This window comes from Aricia agestis, chromosome 20, assembly GCF_905147365.1.
Source record: "Aricia agestis chromosome 20, ilAriAges1.1, whole genome shotgun sequence".
Taxonomy (NCBI): domain Eukaryota; kingdom Metazoa; phylum Arthropoda; class Insecta; order Lepidoptera; family Lycaenidae; genus Aricia; species Aricia agestis.
The window spans coordinates 6,159,401-6,171,815 of NC_056425.1; the positions used below are offsets into that span (position 1 = coordinate 6,159,401).

The window sequence follows — 12,415 nt, forward strand, 5'->3', positions numbered from 1 at the left end:
TGGAGCGCAGTTTTGCCCTCCCCAGAATACGAGGGGCAGTCTGGACGTCTACGTTCAGTCCAGGGGTTCCTGAGCATGGGCGTCCAGAGAGGGATTCTCCAACGCAGTTGGTACCCTCCTGGGGTAACAAATTGTTTTTCAACTGCGGCATTTCTAAGGGGGTAGGGGATTGGGCCTCCGGTAAACTCACTCACTCGGCGAAACACAGCGCAAGCGCTGTTTCACGCCGGTTTTCTGTGAGGCCGTGGTATTTCTCCGGTCGAGCCGGCCCATTCGTGCCGGAGCATGGCTCTCCCACGGACAAAATACTTACTGTTGCGAACAAAATATTTACTGTTGCGAGTGTTTTCTTCCGCAACACAATATTATGGTTTCTTATGTCAGTGCGTGGTAATTTAAAAAGTGATCTATGGTCACGAAGACATTCTTTACCGTTGTGTGCCTCCCCAATATTAAAAAAATATATGTGGCCTCATGATGAGAATTTTAAAGAGGCGCGACATTTCCAGGGTGCAATTAAACTGAGATATGAGTGTAATATGTTATTAATGGTCGTATTTCTGCGTCCATAATTTTTTTTTTACGCGAACGAGACATTATTGTAAAGTTATTATAATGTCTATAAATTATAGCATATTTTACTTTTTTACATGGATAAAGGCTTTGCGCATCCCCGGCGAATTGGGGATATCGGGCGGGTAATGTGGGTTTCCCCTGATAGCGGTCTACCCACTAAAACTCCAAGATGCTCTAGTAACAGAGTTGCGGGTACAATTAGAATATACCGCAAACTCGTGTTTTACCCATAAAGTTAATATACCTAGCGGAATAGAGAAACAAAGGCCTGAGCAAGAGAGATGTCACTATCAGTAACACTGCGTGGTAAAAAGAGACACGGTGTCACGTGTGATACATGACAGCAGCACTCTTTTTTTGACGTCCAGTCGGCACGTGCAATATGACAATTTAATCTCATAGAAATCATGTTCAATCATGCTTGTGTAAGTGCATACGTACACATATTTTTACACACAGATGAAACCAATTTCGGTTTCGTTTGACAGCTCGAGATTGTTGCTCTATTCCGCTAGGTATATTAACTTTATGGTTTTACCTGACTTTGACAGCGAATTTTTCGTCGTGGCGAAATTTAGCAATAATTAATAGTAGTGTTTTATTTTCGTGGTGGCATCTATACGTTAATATTAGGAATGTGAAAGTGTGTCTTAGGGTTGATTCAGACCGCAACGCGACGAGGCGAGGCGAGGGGAGGCGCGGCGCGACATTTTGTATGGATTTGACAGATTTCAATTGCGCGAGACGTCTTGCGAATCTGTCAAATCTATATTCATTTAGAACTACATATACGCGTCGCGTAGAGGTCTGAATCAAATCTTAATCTTATCTTTTACCGGGCGGAACCTGAAATTTGGTATGGATAATTGATTCTACTTATTTGAAATGACATTGGAATTTTTGATTTCGAAACAAACCGGCGCATGGTTACATGAAATTGCTAGATCTCGTTGTGTAGCGGCCAAGCCTTTTCTTCTTGAGAAATTCATCGAAAAACTGCTTAATATAAGGACAATGATAGTTCGTGATCACCCTGTATCGGGGATCGCGTTGGATCGGGATTAATTACGTTTTGGGCTGTGAACAACGACTGTGATTGGTAACTGTCCCGGATGTGATTGGCGTCATATGTAATAGGCCTATACCGTTTGTTCACGGCCGCCGTCACCGGCTCGCACTGACAAAAATTCAAATACAGTAGGGCGATAGTCCGAACACCCAAAATATATAACCTGTTCGGATGTACGCAGCGTTCGGATTATAGTATGTAGACATTTTTAAAGGCATTTTTTTGATGTTGAAGCCATGATAAAAAGCACAAATATATGTACCTAAAACAAAACGGCGGAATAGCGCGCGGGGCGGTCAAAAACATTACGCGTAGTATTGTAGACGTCTAAAGGAGTGAGCACACTGAGACGAGCCGTGCCGGGGCTCATCGCAAAAATCCGCCTCCATACAATTTGTATGGAAGCGGAAATCCGCTGCGCCCCGACAGAGTGTGCGATACGCGCATCCGCTTCCATACAAATTGTATGGAGGCGGATTTTTGCGATGAGCCCCGGCACGCTGAGCCCCGGCACGGTCCGTCTAAGTGTGCTCACTTCTTAACTCGGCACTAGAATACGGCGGCGCGGCTGCGGGAGTTACTTGTGCGGGGATGGGAGACTTCAGATTATAGAGGTATTCGAATTAGCAGGGGTTCGGACTATTGAGGCCCTACTGTATAGCCATATATGTATAGTCGACGTGGGAGAGCTGTGCTTCGACACGAATGGGCCGTCTCGACCGGAGAAATACCACGTCCTCACAGAAAACAGGCGTGAAACAGCGCTTGCGCTGTGTTTCGCCGAGTAAGTGAGTTTACCGGAGGCCCAATCCCCTTCCCTTTTCACTTCCCTACCCTCCCCTATTTCCTTCCCTACCCTCCCCTATAATTCCCTTCCCTACCCTCCCCTGTTACCCCTTAAAAGGCCGGCAACGCACCTGCAGCTCTTCTGATGCTGCGAGTGTCCATGGGCGACGGAAGTTGCTTTCCATTAGGTGACCCGTTTGCTCGTTTGCCCCCTTATTTCATAAAAAAAAAACAGTGGTTGTAGCTTTACAGACTCAAGTAACTTTTCTAAATCAGACAAAGACAAAACATTGTACAATACGCACACAATGTGAAACTTTTTACTAGTAAAAAGTTAATAAAGTAAGAGCCCACTAGGGCCAGACCTTCCTTTCTTTTGTAAAGCTGAAAGTTTACCTGTTTGTGACCTTCACAGAGGTAAGAACGACCAGCCACTATGGAGTTTCGGTCGCGGTTACTTTAGGAGGTATCCAGTTCTGAAGGGCTATCTGACCTTCGAGAAGGAGTAAAGCTCAATTTCATAGCTTATATTCTTCGCGGTAAGTGGAGGAATCTCGTCTTCCAGTGCCGGACATTTTTGACAGTTGCTTCCCACTGCTAGGGTGTCTAGCTAGTCAAATACTTTAAAGCTAAGTACTCGCATACGGTTTTGCTCGATAGTTTTACTTCAAATCTAGCAATAACCACCGCGTGGACCGCAAAACTGACAGCTCGAAGGCTCGCTTTGAGCCTACTCCGATAGATTTAAATATGTCAAATATGTCATTTCCTTTGATTCGAAGTAAAACCTGGTAACTGTATGTGAGTACTTAGCATAAGAAGGTTTAAGTCAACAGCTGTCAAAAATGTCCGGTACTGGAAGACGAGATTCCTCCATTTCATCTGTGTTATGTACAGCGTTCTCGTAATAGATTTATGTTATTCATAAACTTACCAGTGACTTCTGTGGCCAGAGATATAGCCATCCAAATTAGGTGGAAGTTCTATGTTCGACTGTACTATAATATTCATTATTTTTTATTTATTCGCTTAACAACACACCTTATGACATGAACTAAATATGACCGAATAATTTTCTACGTGAGTTATCTCTAACGTGACCTATTAATATTAATGCTTCACCCAAAAACTATTAATATTACCATGTCTATTATGTTTCTAGCTCTTCGCTCGTGTATTCATAATATACAAGAAGTTAGTGTAAACACCGTTATCCTTGAAACCATCAAATGAGCCCTTCCAAAATGAACAACTTTTTCTATGAGAACAATGCTGGGAACTCAAAAAATCCGTCTTCATTCCCACACAAATTGCCGATTCGGGCATCCGTATGGGTATGAAGATGGCAGTTTTTTTTTAATTCCCAGCATTGTTCTCATAGAAAAAGTTGTTCATTTTGACAGGCTCATTTGATGGTTTCAAAGATAACGGTGTTTACACTAACACACTGTATATGTGTTTTTCTACTTTCTGCGTTCATCATATTTTGTATCCGAAATAATCTGTCCTTTCCCGTTACCCAAAGTTAATATGAACCAAATTTCATCCAAATCTGTTCAGGGGCTTAAACGTGGAGAGCCAGCATATAGACTGGGTCACTTTTGCATATTATGAGCTGCCCCGGCAAAGGTTATTTTGCTACTTATGTTGTACATGCATGTGAGCCGAGACCGACCAATCGAAGATTGTCATTTCAGATGTTTTTCACACTATTTTACTATTATAATATTATTAGGTTTGGACTATGGAGGTACTAATATGGATTGTTGCCTTTTCTATCACATTCCTAGCTCTTCACTAGTATTGATATACAGCGTGTTCTATTAATATCTTTATCTTAACCATAAATCTACCTAACTTCTGGACGCGTTGATTTAGAGCACCGTAAATTTTTATTTACACGGCAAGGTTTAGACCAGTGATTCTTAACCGGTGGTCCGCGGACCACTAGTGGTCCCTGGAGGCATTCCAAGTTTTCCGCGAAGCCATCCTAATAATATGTGAGAATTCAGAAGTTAGTCAAGAGTATGGACTATGCAGTCACAAAAATCACATTTAATTAAAATCTGTAACTTTTAGATTTTTGCCAAATAAATAAAAATGTGCTAATTATAGAGTTGTCCTTGTTTTCTTTATCAAAAAACCCTTCGCTTGGGTAAACCAACCGGGTGGTTCCCAGGCTAGACGTACATTTGATTAAAATGGTCCCTTGTGACTAAAAGGTTAACCAGTGGTTCTAACTGGCTTAGACGCTCATGCACGCCAGTTAATGTTTACTACGTGATTCAATCAGAGTTCAATATTTAGATAATTTTGAATTAATTTTTAAAAACATGTCACATAATTTTATCATCATAATTTTATTAGTTTGAGATATTGTTATTTATTACGTAGCTGTAAGTTTTTCTTGAAATGAAAAATAAAATGCATAGCTGTGACAGCGCAGCGCGTTCTTCAACCTCATCTCTTGTCCTTTAAAACAAAGCAATATGCCACGACACAACGCATCAATGTAGCATAATAATTTCAACGCAGCATCGCAGCGCAATAGCAGTAGTATAGTAGTACTGTGGCTGACCTTAAGGTACCGTTCCGACGAAGGCGGCAAGCGACCGCGACTGACAAAAATACAAATAAAATGCCACTTTATGACAAAGGCCACAGGTTTCATTTTGCTCTACGCCACTACAAAGCAGCGGGAACAATTCCCTAGACCATTGATTCCCAAAGTGGTCCAGGTGAACCCCTAGGGGTCCACGAGAGTCTGACAGGGGTCTACGCTGGCGTGGAAAAAAATGGGGGTCCACAAGTTGTTAACGAGGGTCTATAAAAATGTATTAGGTGACCCGACTTGACTTAGATCCTATGAATATAGGCAGCCAATGTCATAAGAAGGTCAGAAATTGTTTGCCGCGCTGCCCGCCCGCCTAGTTAAAGTCGTGTCTGAACTCTATCTATTAGCCTTGATTGGGCCACGAAACAAAGGAGTTTGGGAACCTTTGCCCTAGACCAATGTCCGTAGAAAATCAAACTTTTAGTCTAGGACCTTTAAGCTGAAAGCAGTAATGAACACTGAACTATAAAAAATTACGCGTCTTTCTGATAACCACTTTCGACGCCGCGACCGCGTAACCGCATTTGACTCGGTTTCTCGATGCTTTTGTTTCAAGATTTATACATGACCCCAAAACACTCTTTAGCGTTAGGGTGAAAACGGGTATACCTGTTAAATTGTTTGCTACTTTCTTTCGTAAATAAGTTATCATGTTGTAGCGTAGATACATAGGTACTACACCTGTCTCTACGCTACAAAAAAATAATGCAAACATTTTTCTTTATTTTTTTCTCCCTCTGTGTAATTCAAATGCGCTATAACAACACCAATAAAAATGTGTTCCACGCTACGTTTCACGTCAATAAAATGGAAAAACCAAAACAATGTTATTTGATATCTTTGGTAGATCGTGTTATTTGCACGGTGTTGAATGTATTCAGAAAGCTTCCCAGAAACGCATGAACGTTATTGTTACCAGATATAAAATAAAAACTTTTTCGTACACCAACTCGAAAATTCTCCGAAAACGTTTTTGTTCCCAGAAGTAAAAAAAAACTTTCACAAAAATTCTCCGAAAATTTCGTTAATGAAAGACAGAATTACTTTTTTCTAATTTGACACCTGTTGCGTCGATAAAAGTTTGTAAAGTTCAGATGATAAGTTAAGAGCACAAATTATTTCAAAGTTTACTTCTGATAATACTTTATCCAACAGCCAGTGACAGCCAGACTTCTGTCATTTTATGAAAGCTGGCCATTTACCCAAAATGTTTCGTTATCGTTATAGAATCGCGCACCAAAATGTAAGGAATTGACATAAGCGTTCGTTAAGGCAAGGCCTTGATAATTTGGCTGTAGCGATATCGATTTTTCTCAGCAATGACTAAAGCTAAGAAATTGAAGTTCATTGTCAGTATTCATCATGTCTTTGTCTTTGAATTACCCATAGCATAACACGATTGGTCAACTTTTATAACACAGAATAATCAATCAAAAAGACCTCTGTAAAAAAAGGGATTCCTATTTTGAGACATCAACAGAGGAGAGTGATTTAAGCTTCCAAAATGTGTAGGTACCATCAATTGACAGACCAACGTTATTTGGTCGAATATGTCAATTCAATGTTATTTGTGATCTGTCAGCTGGGTTTGACGTAACGCAACCAAACTACTTAGGTCCCCGATTTGCATAGGAATCAACTTCTCTGATAGTACATAGAACTTTAACGCAGTGTCACCTTAAACTGAAGCACCCCTAAAACTGCCTGCGATTTGCCATATTAGCACTGAAAACAAGCAATCTAAAACATATCCAACACGGTTTTTTACTTTAACGCGGCGGCACCTTAATATGACGTTGACGTCGATTTGTCTTATGTCAATTCCATACATTTCGATCACCGATTCTATAAAGAAGCAATAAAGAAAAGATCTTGGCTCACCCCCCTGAAAGATTTACCTGTCAAAAGTGTCCGGCAGCGGAAGACGAGATTACTACAGACCCCAAAGAAAATAATTAGGTTAGATTAAAACTGCGGACCTAAAATGGTAACATTTTGCAATTCCTCTCAAATCAATTCAGAAAATGAATTGTCAAAACTGTAAAAGTCGAATGTCAAATTAGTACGAATTACTAGACATGAATTGCAAACATAGTGACCATTTTCATGTTATGATTCATAATATGATGCTCCAAAGCGACAATTTTAGCCCCGCTGATACCCCCTAAAGCAGGGGTTCCTAAACTGTGCGCCCTGGCGTGCCGTGGGAAAGCAAGAGGGCGCCGTGAGTCGATCCTCCATCATTATCCAAATCACAAAATATAATATTATAAAATAAATTGTAATGTTAATTATCTAAATCAGGTAGATGATTATTACTATTTACCTGCTTAACCTAACTATAATCGTTAAAGGTGTTCATTTATATATTGTATCTTTTTCTAATAGCTAGGTAGAGTGGGGCCGTGACATAATATTGCGAGGTGTAACTGCGCCGCAGGCTGAATAAGATTGGGAACCCCTGTCCTAAAATAATCACGACCATAACTCAATAGTTGCTAGTCGTTCTTACCTCTTGAGAGCTCATATAATATCAAATCAAATCGAATAAGTTTTATTCAGAGTAAATTTTTTACATTTTTTTTTCTGAACGTTGGAACTAGGTGCCTACCACCGGTATAGGAAAGATTTCAGCTTTCATAAAGTACCTAACGAAAGTCCGGCTGTCGCCTGTCGCTGGCTCTTACTCTATTACAGTAAATTAATGATTTCGCAAGAAAATTGGACAGTCATTTTAAAAATAACGGACGAAATTAACAAGGCCGATAAATCTGAAATGAACACCGCACGCCATTCACTAATTAAGTCATTTCCTGTTAAATTCAATTATTACGTCGATTGGATTAAAATGTTAAGTACAAACTGTTTTTTCCACTGCCAATCATTTAATTCTTCCCATATTTCCAATGTCAAAGTTTATATTATGTAAGTACATATTGTTATATGTGTATCTATCTGCTCTACCATAAGTTTAAAGCTATAGTATATATTGATACTCGATACCGACTACGTAAATATTTAGTATGGCAATTTTAGTTCCGCAAGTAACCGCTAGAGGCGCTGTAAAATTTGCCAAACTACTAAACTACCAAAAATTTACGGTAGTCGGTATCGAGTATCGAAAAATACTATTATAGCTTTAAACTCATGGTAGAGCTACAGGGGTCATAAATTTTCCCATACAAAGGTGAAAAAAAAGTTACTTTTTCAGTTCTAGCTCCTTTAACAGCGAACTTCCTTTAACAGCGAACTCTTTAAAGGAGACCCATAGACCCATATATGTAAAGTTTTGTCACTTAGTTTTGTTACACCCTGTATATAAGGTTTTCCGTGAAAGTTGCAGCGCTGAAAGCAAATGGGTAAGCGCCCCAGTACAGCGTTGCCCACACAAAATTTCACACAAAGCTTTACTATTTTAGCATTGCTTATTTTACTGTGAACTCTATACAGGGGACTCATACACACCCTAAAGTATTATCATTTTGTTTCGTTAAAAATCGCATAAACCATATAATACATTTTGTTTAGTATCAATTAATAATATTATTGTGATTTTTTTTTATTATTTAAATCAAATTGAATACAATTAAAATTATATGTAACAGAGTGACAACAGCCCTAGTAGACAAGTGGCAAGCGATTATCGTAAACGCCAACAAAATGTATGCGATTTGACAAAGTCATCGCTTCGCTAGCGAATACTAATGTCAAATCCCATACATTAATTAATTTTTTTGGCGCTTACGATAATCGTTTGACACTTGTCTCTAGGTCCAGGACTTTGTATTCATTTTTGAAAGTCTCGAAACGGAATAAATTAAATAAATATATTAAAAAAAACTTTACACCCTGATTTATACCTCATATAAAACACTTGCTGCCAAGATGGTCGTAGGAGGTTTATATGTCTCTCTGAAACTTTATTAAATTAGTAATTAAAAGCTGCTATAAATCAATTTCAGATAACAAAATAACGGTATACTAATTTAAATTTAGAACGAGATATTATTTTATGAATACTTAATTTAGTTTATTAAAACACAAATTGAATAATAAACTTCTTAGAACTTTAAGGGCCTGGATATTTGGAGTTCATAACAATAGTCCAAAAGGTTATTCGAAATTACTAAGTTTCTTACATACGAGATTTAACTTTCATAATATTTAACTGTACCTGCTGGGCTAGCACGGCCACCAGTATAAATGCAAAGTATAGACAAAGTGTGGACATAAACTTAAGGTGCCGTTCCGATCTTTTTTCGTTCCGAAAAATTCAATTAAAATGCCACTTTATGACAGACTATAGTCCTAAAAATTGAAATAATATCCTACTATGTGACATATGTATACTACAGTCTGTCATAAGCCCGGCCGCACATTGTCCGAAATTTCTGATACGAAACAGTTGAACGTCCGCGCTGTCTCTTACATTTTGTACTGAGCCGAGTGAGCTCGAACTCGCCGGAAGGATATTTCGGATAGTGTGCGGGGTTGCGGTCCGGCGAAATTCAACTATTTCTGATCAGAATTCGGACAATGTGCGACCGGGCTAAAGTGGCATTTTAATTAAATTTTTGTCGGTAGCGATTAGCCGCGGTAAAGATCGGAACGGCACCTTAAGTTTATATCCACAGTTAGGGAGATCGCAGACGACACACTTTTTGTGTGATCGAGTCTGCGGCGCCCATACAGTCGGCATGGCGCGGGCCAGACGACACACTTTTTGTGTGATCGATTCTGCGGCGCGGCGCCCATACAGTCGGCATGGCGCGGGCGCGGCCATGCTGACTGTATGAGCGCCGCAGACTCGATCACACAAAAAGTGTGTCGTCTGCGATCTCCCTTGGTCTATACTTTCGCATTTCTACCAGTGGCCATGCTAGGGCTACTGGCATTTATTGTTTGAGTAAGAGACTTGTAGACTATAATATAAGACCGGTCTTATATTATAGTCTATATAAGACCGGTCTTATATTATAGTCTACAAGTCTCTTACTCAAACAATAAATGCCAGTAGCCCTAGCATGGCCACTGGTAGAAATGCGAAAGTATAGACCAAGGGAGATCGCAGACGACACACTTTTTGTGTGATCAAGTGGTCGTGTATTAAAAATACCATGTCGAAATGATTTTGCTTTTAACTATGTTTTTTTCTGATAAGTAACTGAAAATAAATTAATTAAAAAAATGTTATCTAAATAACAGTGTTAGTTTTAAGTTTATAAAAAATCTCAAGATCGCTTTATCCGTAAAATGTTTTTTTTTTCTGAATTGATTTGAATCCAATACTTTCAGAACGTCGTTGCTACTGGTACTTATTTTCAACCATCGAATCTGGCTTTCTAGATAGGGGCTCCAGATTTAAGGGTATTAATACCGTATTTGTTTAGTTTTAATGAAAATATGCCAACATGATAAAAAAAACTTTCTTTATCCAGGCCCTAGCTATGATCGAATTAAAAAAAAACTCTTTTTACACCCAGATTCTGCCAGAGAAGCTGGACTTCCCGTACTCGTGGGCGATGTATCTGCTGTTCCACATGCACTTTGCTCAGATCCTGCACACCGCCTCCATCTGCCTCACCCTGTCTCTCGCCATCTGGAGATATATCGCCATCAAGTGAGTATTGAGGTTACAGAATAGGGATCTACTGCAGTCTACAGTAGAGATAATTTTAACATGTTTTTTGTTAAACTTTATCAATTTATAACCAAAGTATGCATTTATTTAAAAATTTCCTACATATTATCGTACATGCTTGTCAGAATGAATATTAGGTATATAACTTTTTAAACAACTACAAATGGTTCTTAAAACTCTAAAAATAATTCTTACAACATATCTCAGGCTAAAATCGATTAAAGCCAATATACTCCCTCTCTAAATATTTTATACTCCCGGAAAACAAAACCCTCTTTCTGGCGCAGTCGGCTTAATATAACAGTTAATAATATATTCGCCATTTTGAACCGGCCATCTTAATCTTAACAATTCAAACACTTCCAAGTAACATAGTATCTTTAAATTATTATTCATAACCGTTGCATTACATAAGATATACTTGTAGTGACGATTATGTCCTTGTTGAAGTAAATTTTCAGTGAACTAGCAAGCTCAGATTTCCAGTTCAGTTTGTAATTGGAAGCTGCACTAATGCATTATTATAGGGACGGCTTTACTGCAGCGAAACTTCAAATGGTCCGGGTGGACCAAAGATTAAAATAATATCCTCATAAATTAATATAAGTAGATTCTTACGAATATTATAAGAAAATCTCGTAGAAACCGCACACTTTTATTACACGCAATTAAATACCGGCAAAGTTTTCGTCGAGTCAAAAAAATCTATTCCTATTATTCATCTGTTCTTTCGTAATTTGTTGGTAGTTTCAAAATCTATCAATCTACTTGATTCAAACAAACTATTATAACTATACTCTGCATAGACTATTGCATATTATTAGTATAAAAATTTTAACGAGCACTTTTTTAGGTACTCAGACAGAAGCCATATTCTGTGCACGGAGCGGCGATGCAGCATTGCCATACTGACGAGCTTTCTACTGCCTCCTATACTCTGTATACCTACGTTTATGGTTAGTACTCGTTCAGTATGTTGTAGGAAGCCCAGGCAACTACCAAAGAATAAACAAAAATATACAGGGTGCAATTAAACCTTCCTGCCAAATTTTGATATTATATTGATCCTTGTTAAAAATAAAAATATACGTATTTTTTCTTTTACAATAACTCAGTACTAAAATTTTAAGAAATAGCTTCCGAAAGTTATCCTAAAAAACACTACAATTAATGGACACGATGCGTCGGCTGCGCGTGACGTGATCCGCGCGCGCGCCTCCCCCCGCGTCACCCCCGCTCATTCCCCCGCGCCGCGAGTGACCGTTCTGCAACGATTTTAAGGGGGCGACTAACCCTAAAGTGTCGATTTTATAATTCATTTTTATACTTGAAAATAAGCCCCGAATTGTTTCATTTTCTAAAATTAGATACTATTTCCGAGAATTCGATCTGAGCAAAAACACGATATCTTAAAAATTTCTTGATAGAAAAAAATCACAAAGATGCATCTAATTTTCACGAATTTTTCGTTTATCTTAAATATATATTTTTCGTTGCTATGCTATAACCGTGCATTGAACTAAGTTAATATTTTAACAGGTTGTATAAAATTCTATCATTGAGAGATCGACCTAGCGGATTTTTAAAATGTTGTATATTTATCAAGTTATTGAGAAAAAACTAATTTGGCGATGAATCCGCGACGTTCTTTTTCACCTGGCATATGAAAGACGGGCGTGAGTGTGAAGAGAGAAGGACGATGTTTGATTTTTTGGGTTAGTCGCCCTCT

General features: G+C 38.7%; 1 protein-coding gene across 1 annotated transcript in view; it reads left to right on the top strand.

Moving 5' to 3' along the window:
* The window catches only part of LOC121737360 (G-protein coupled receptor dmsr-1-like), a 95,015-nt gene that overhangs the window by 70,413 nt on the left and 12,187 nt on the right, over nt 1-12,415 (top strand). The window contains exons 4-5 of the mRNA XM_042129027.1: nt 10,529-10,665; nt 11,540-11,642. Of these exons, the coding sequence (XP_041984961.1) occupies nt 10,529-10,665; nt 11,540-11,642 (240 nt within the window). The remainder of the gene's footprint in view (nt 1-10,528; nt 10,666-11,539; nt 11,643-12,415) is intronic.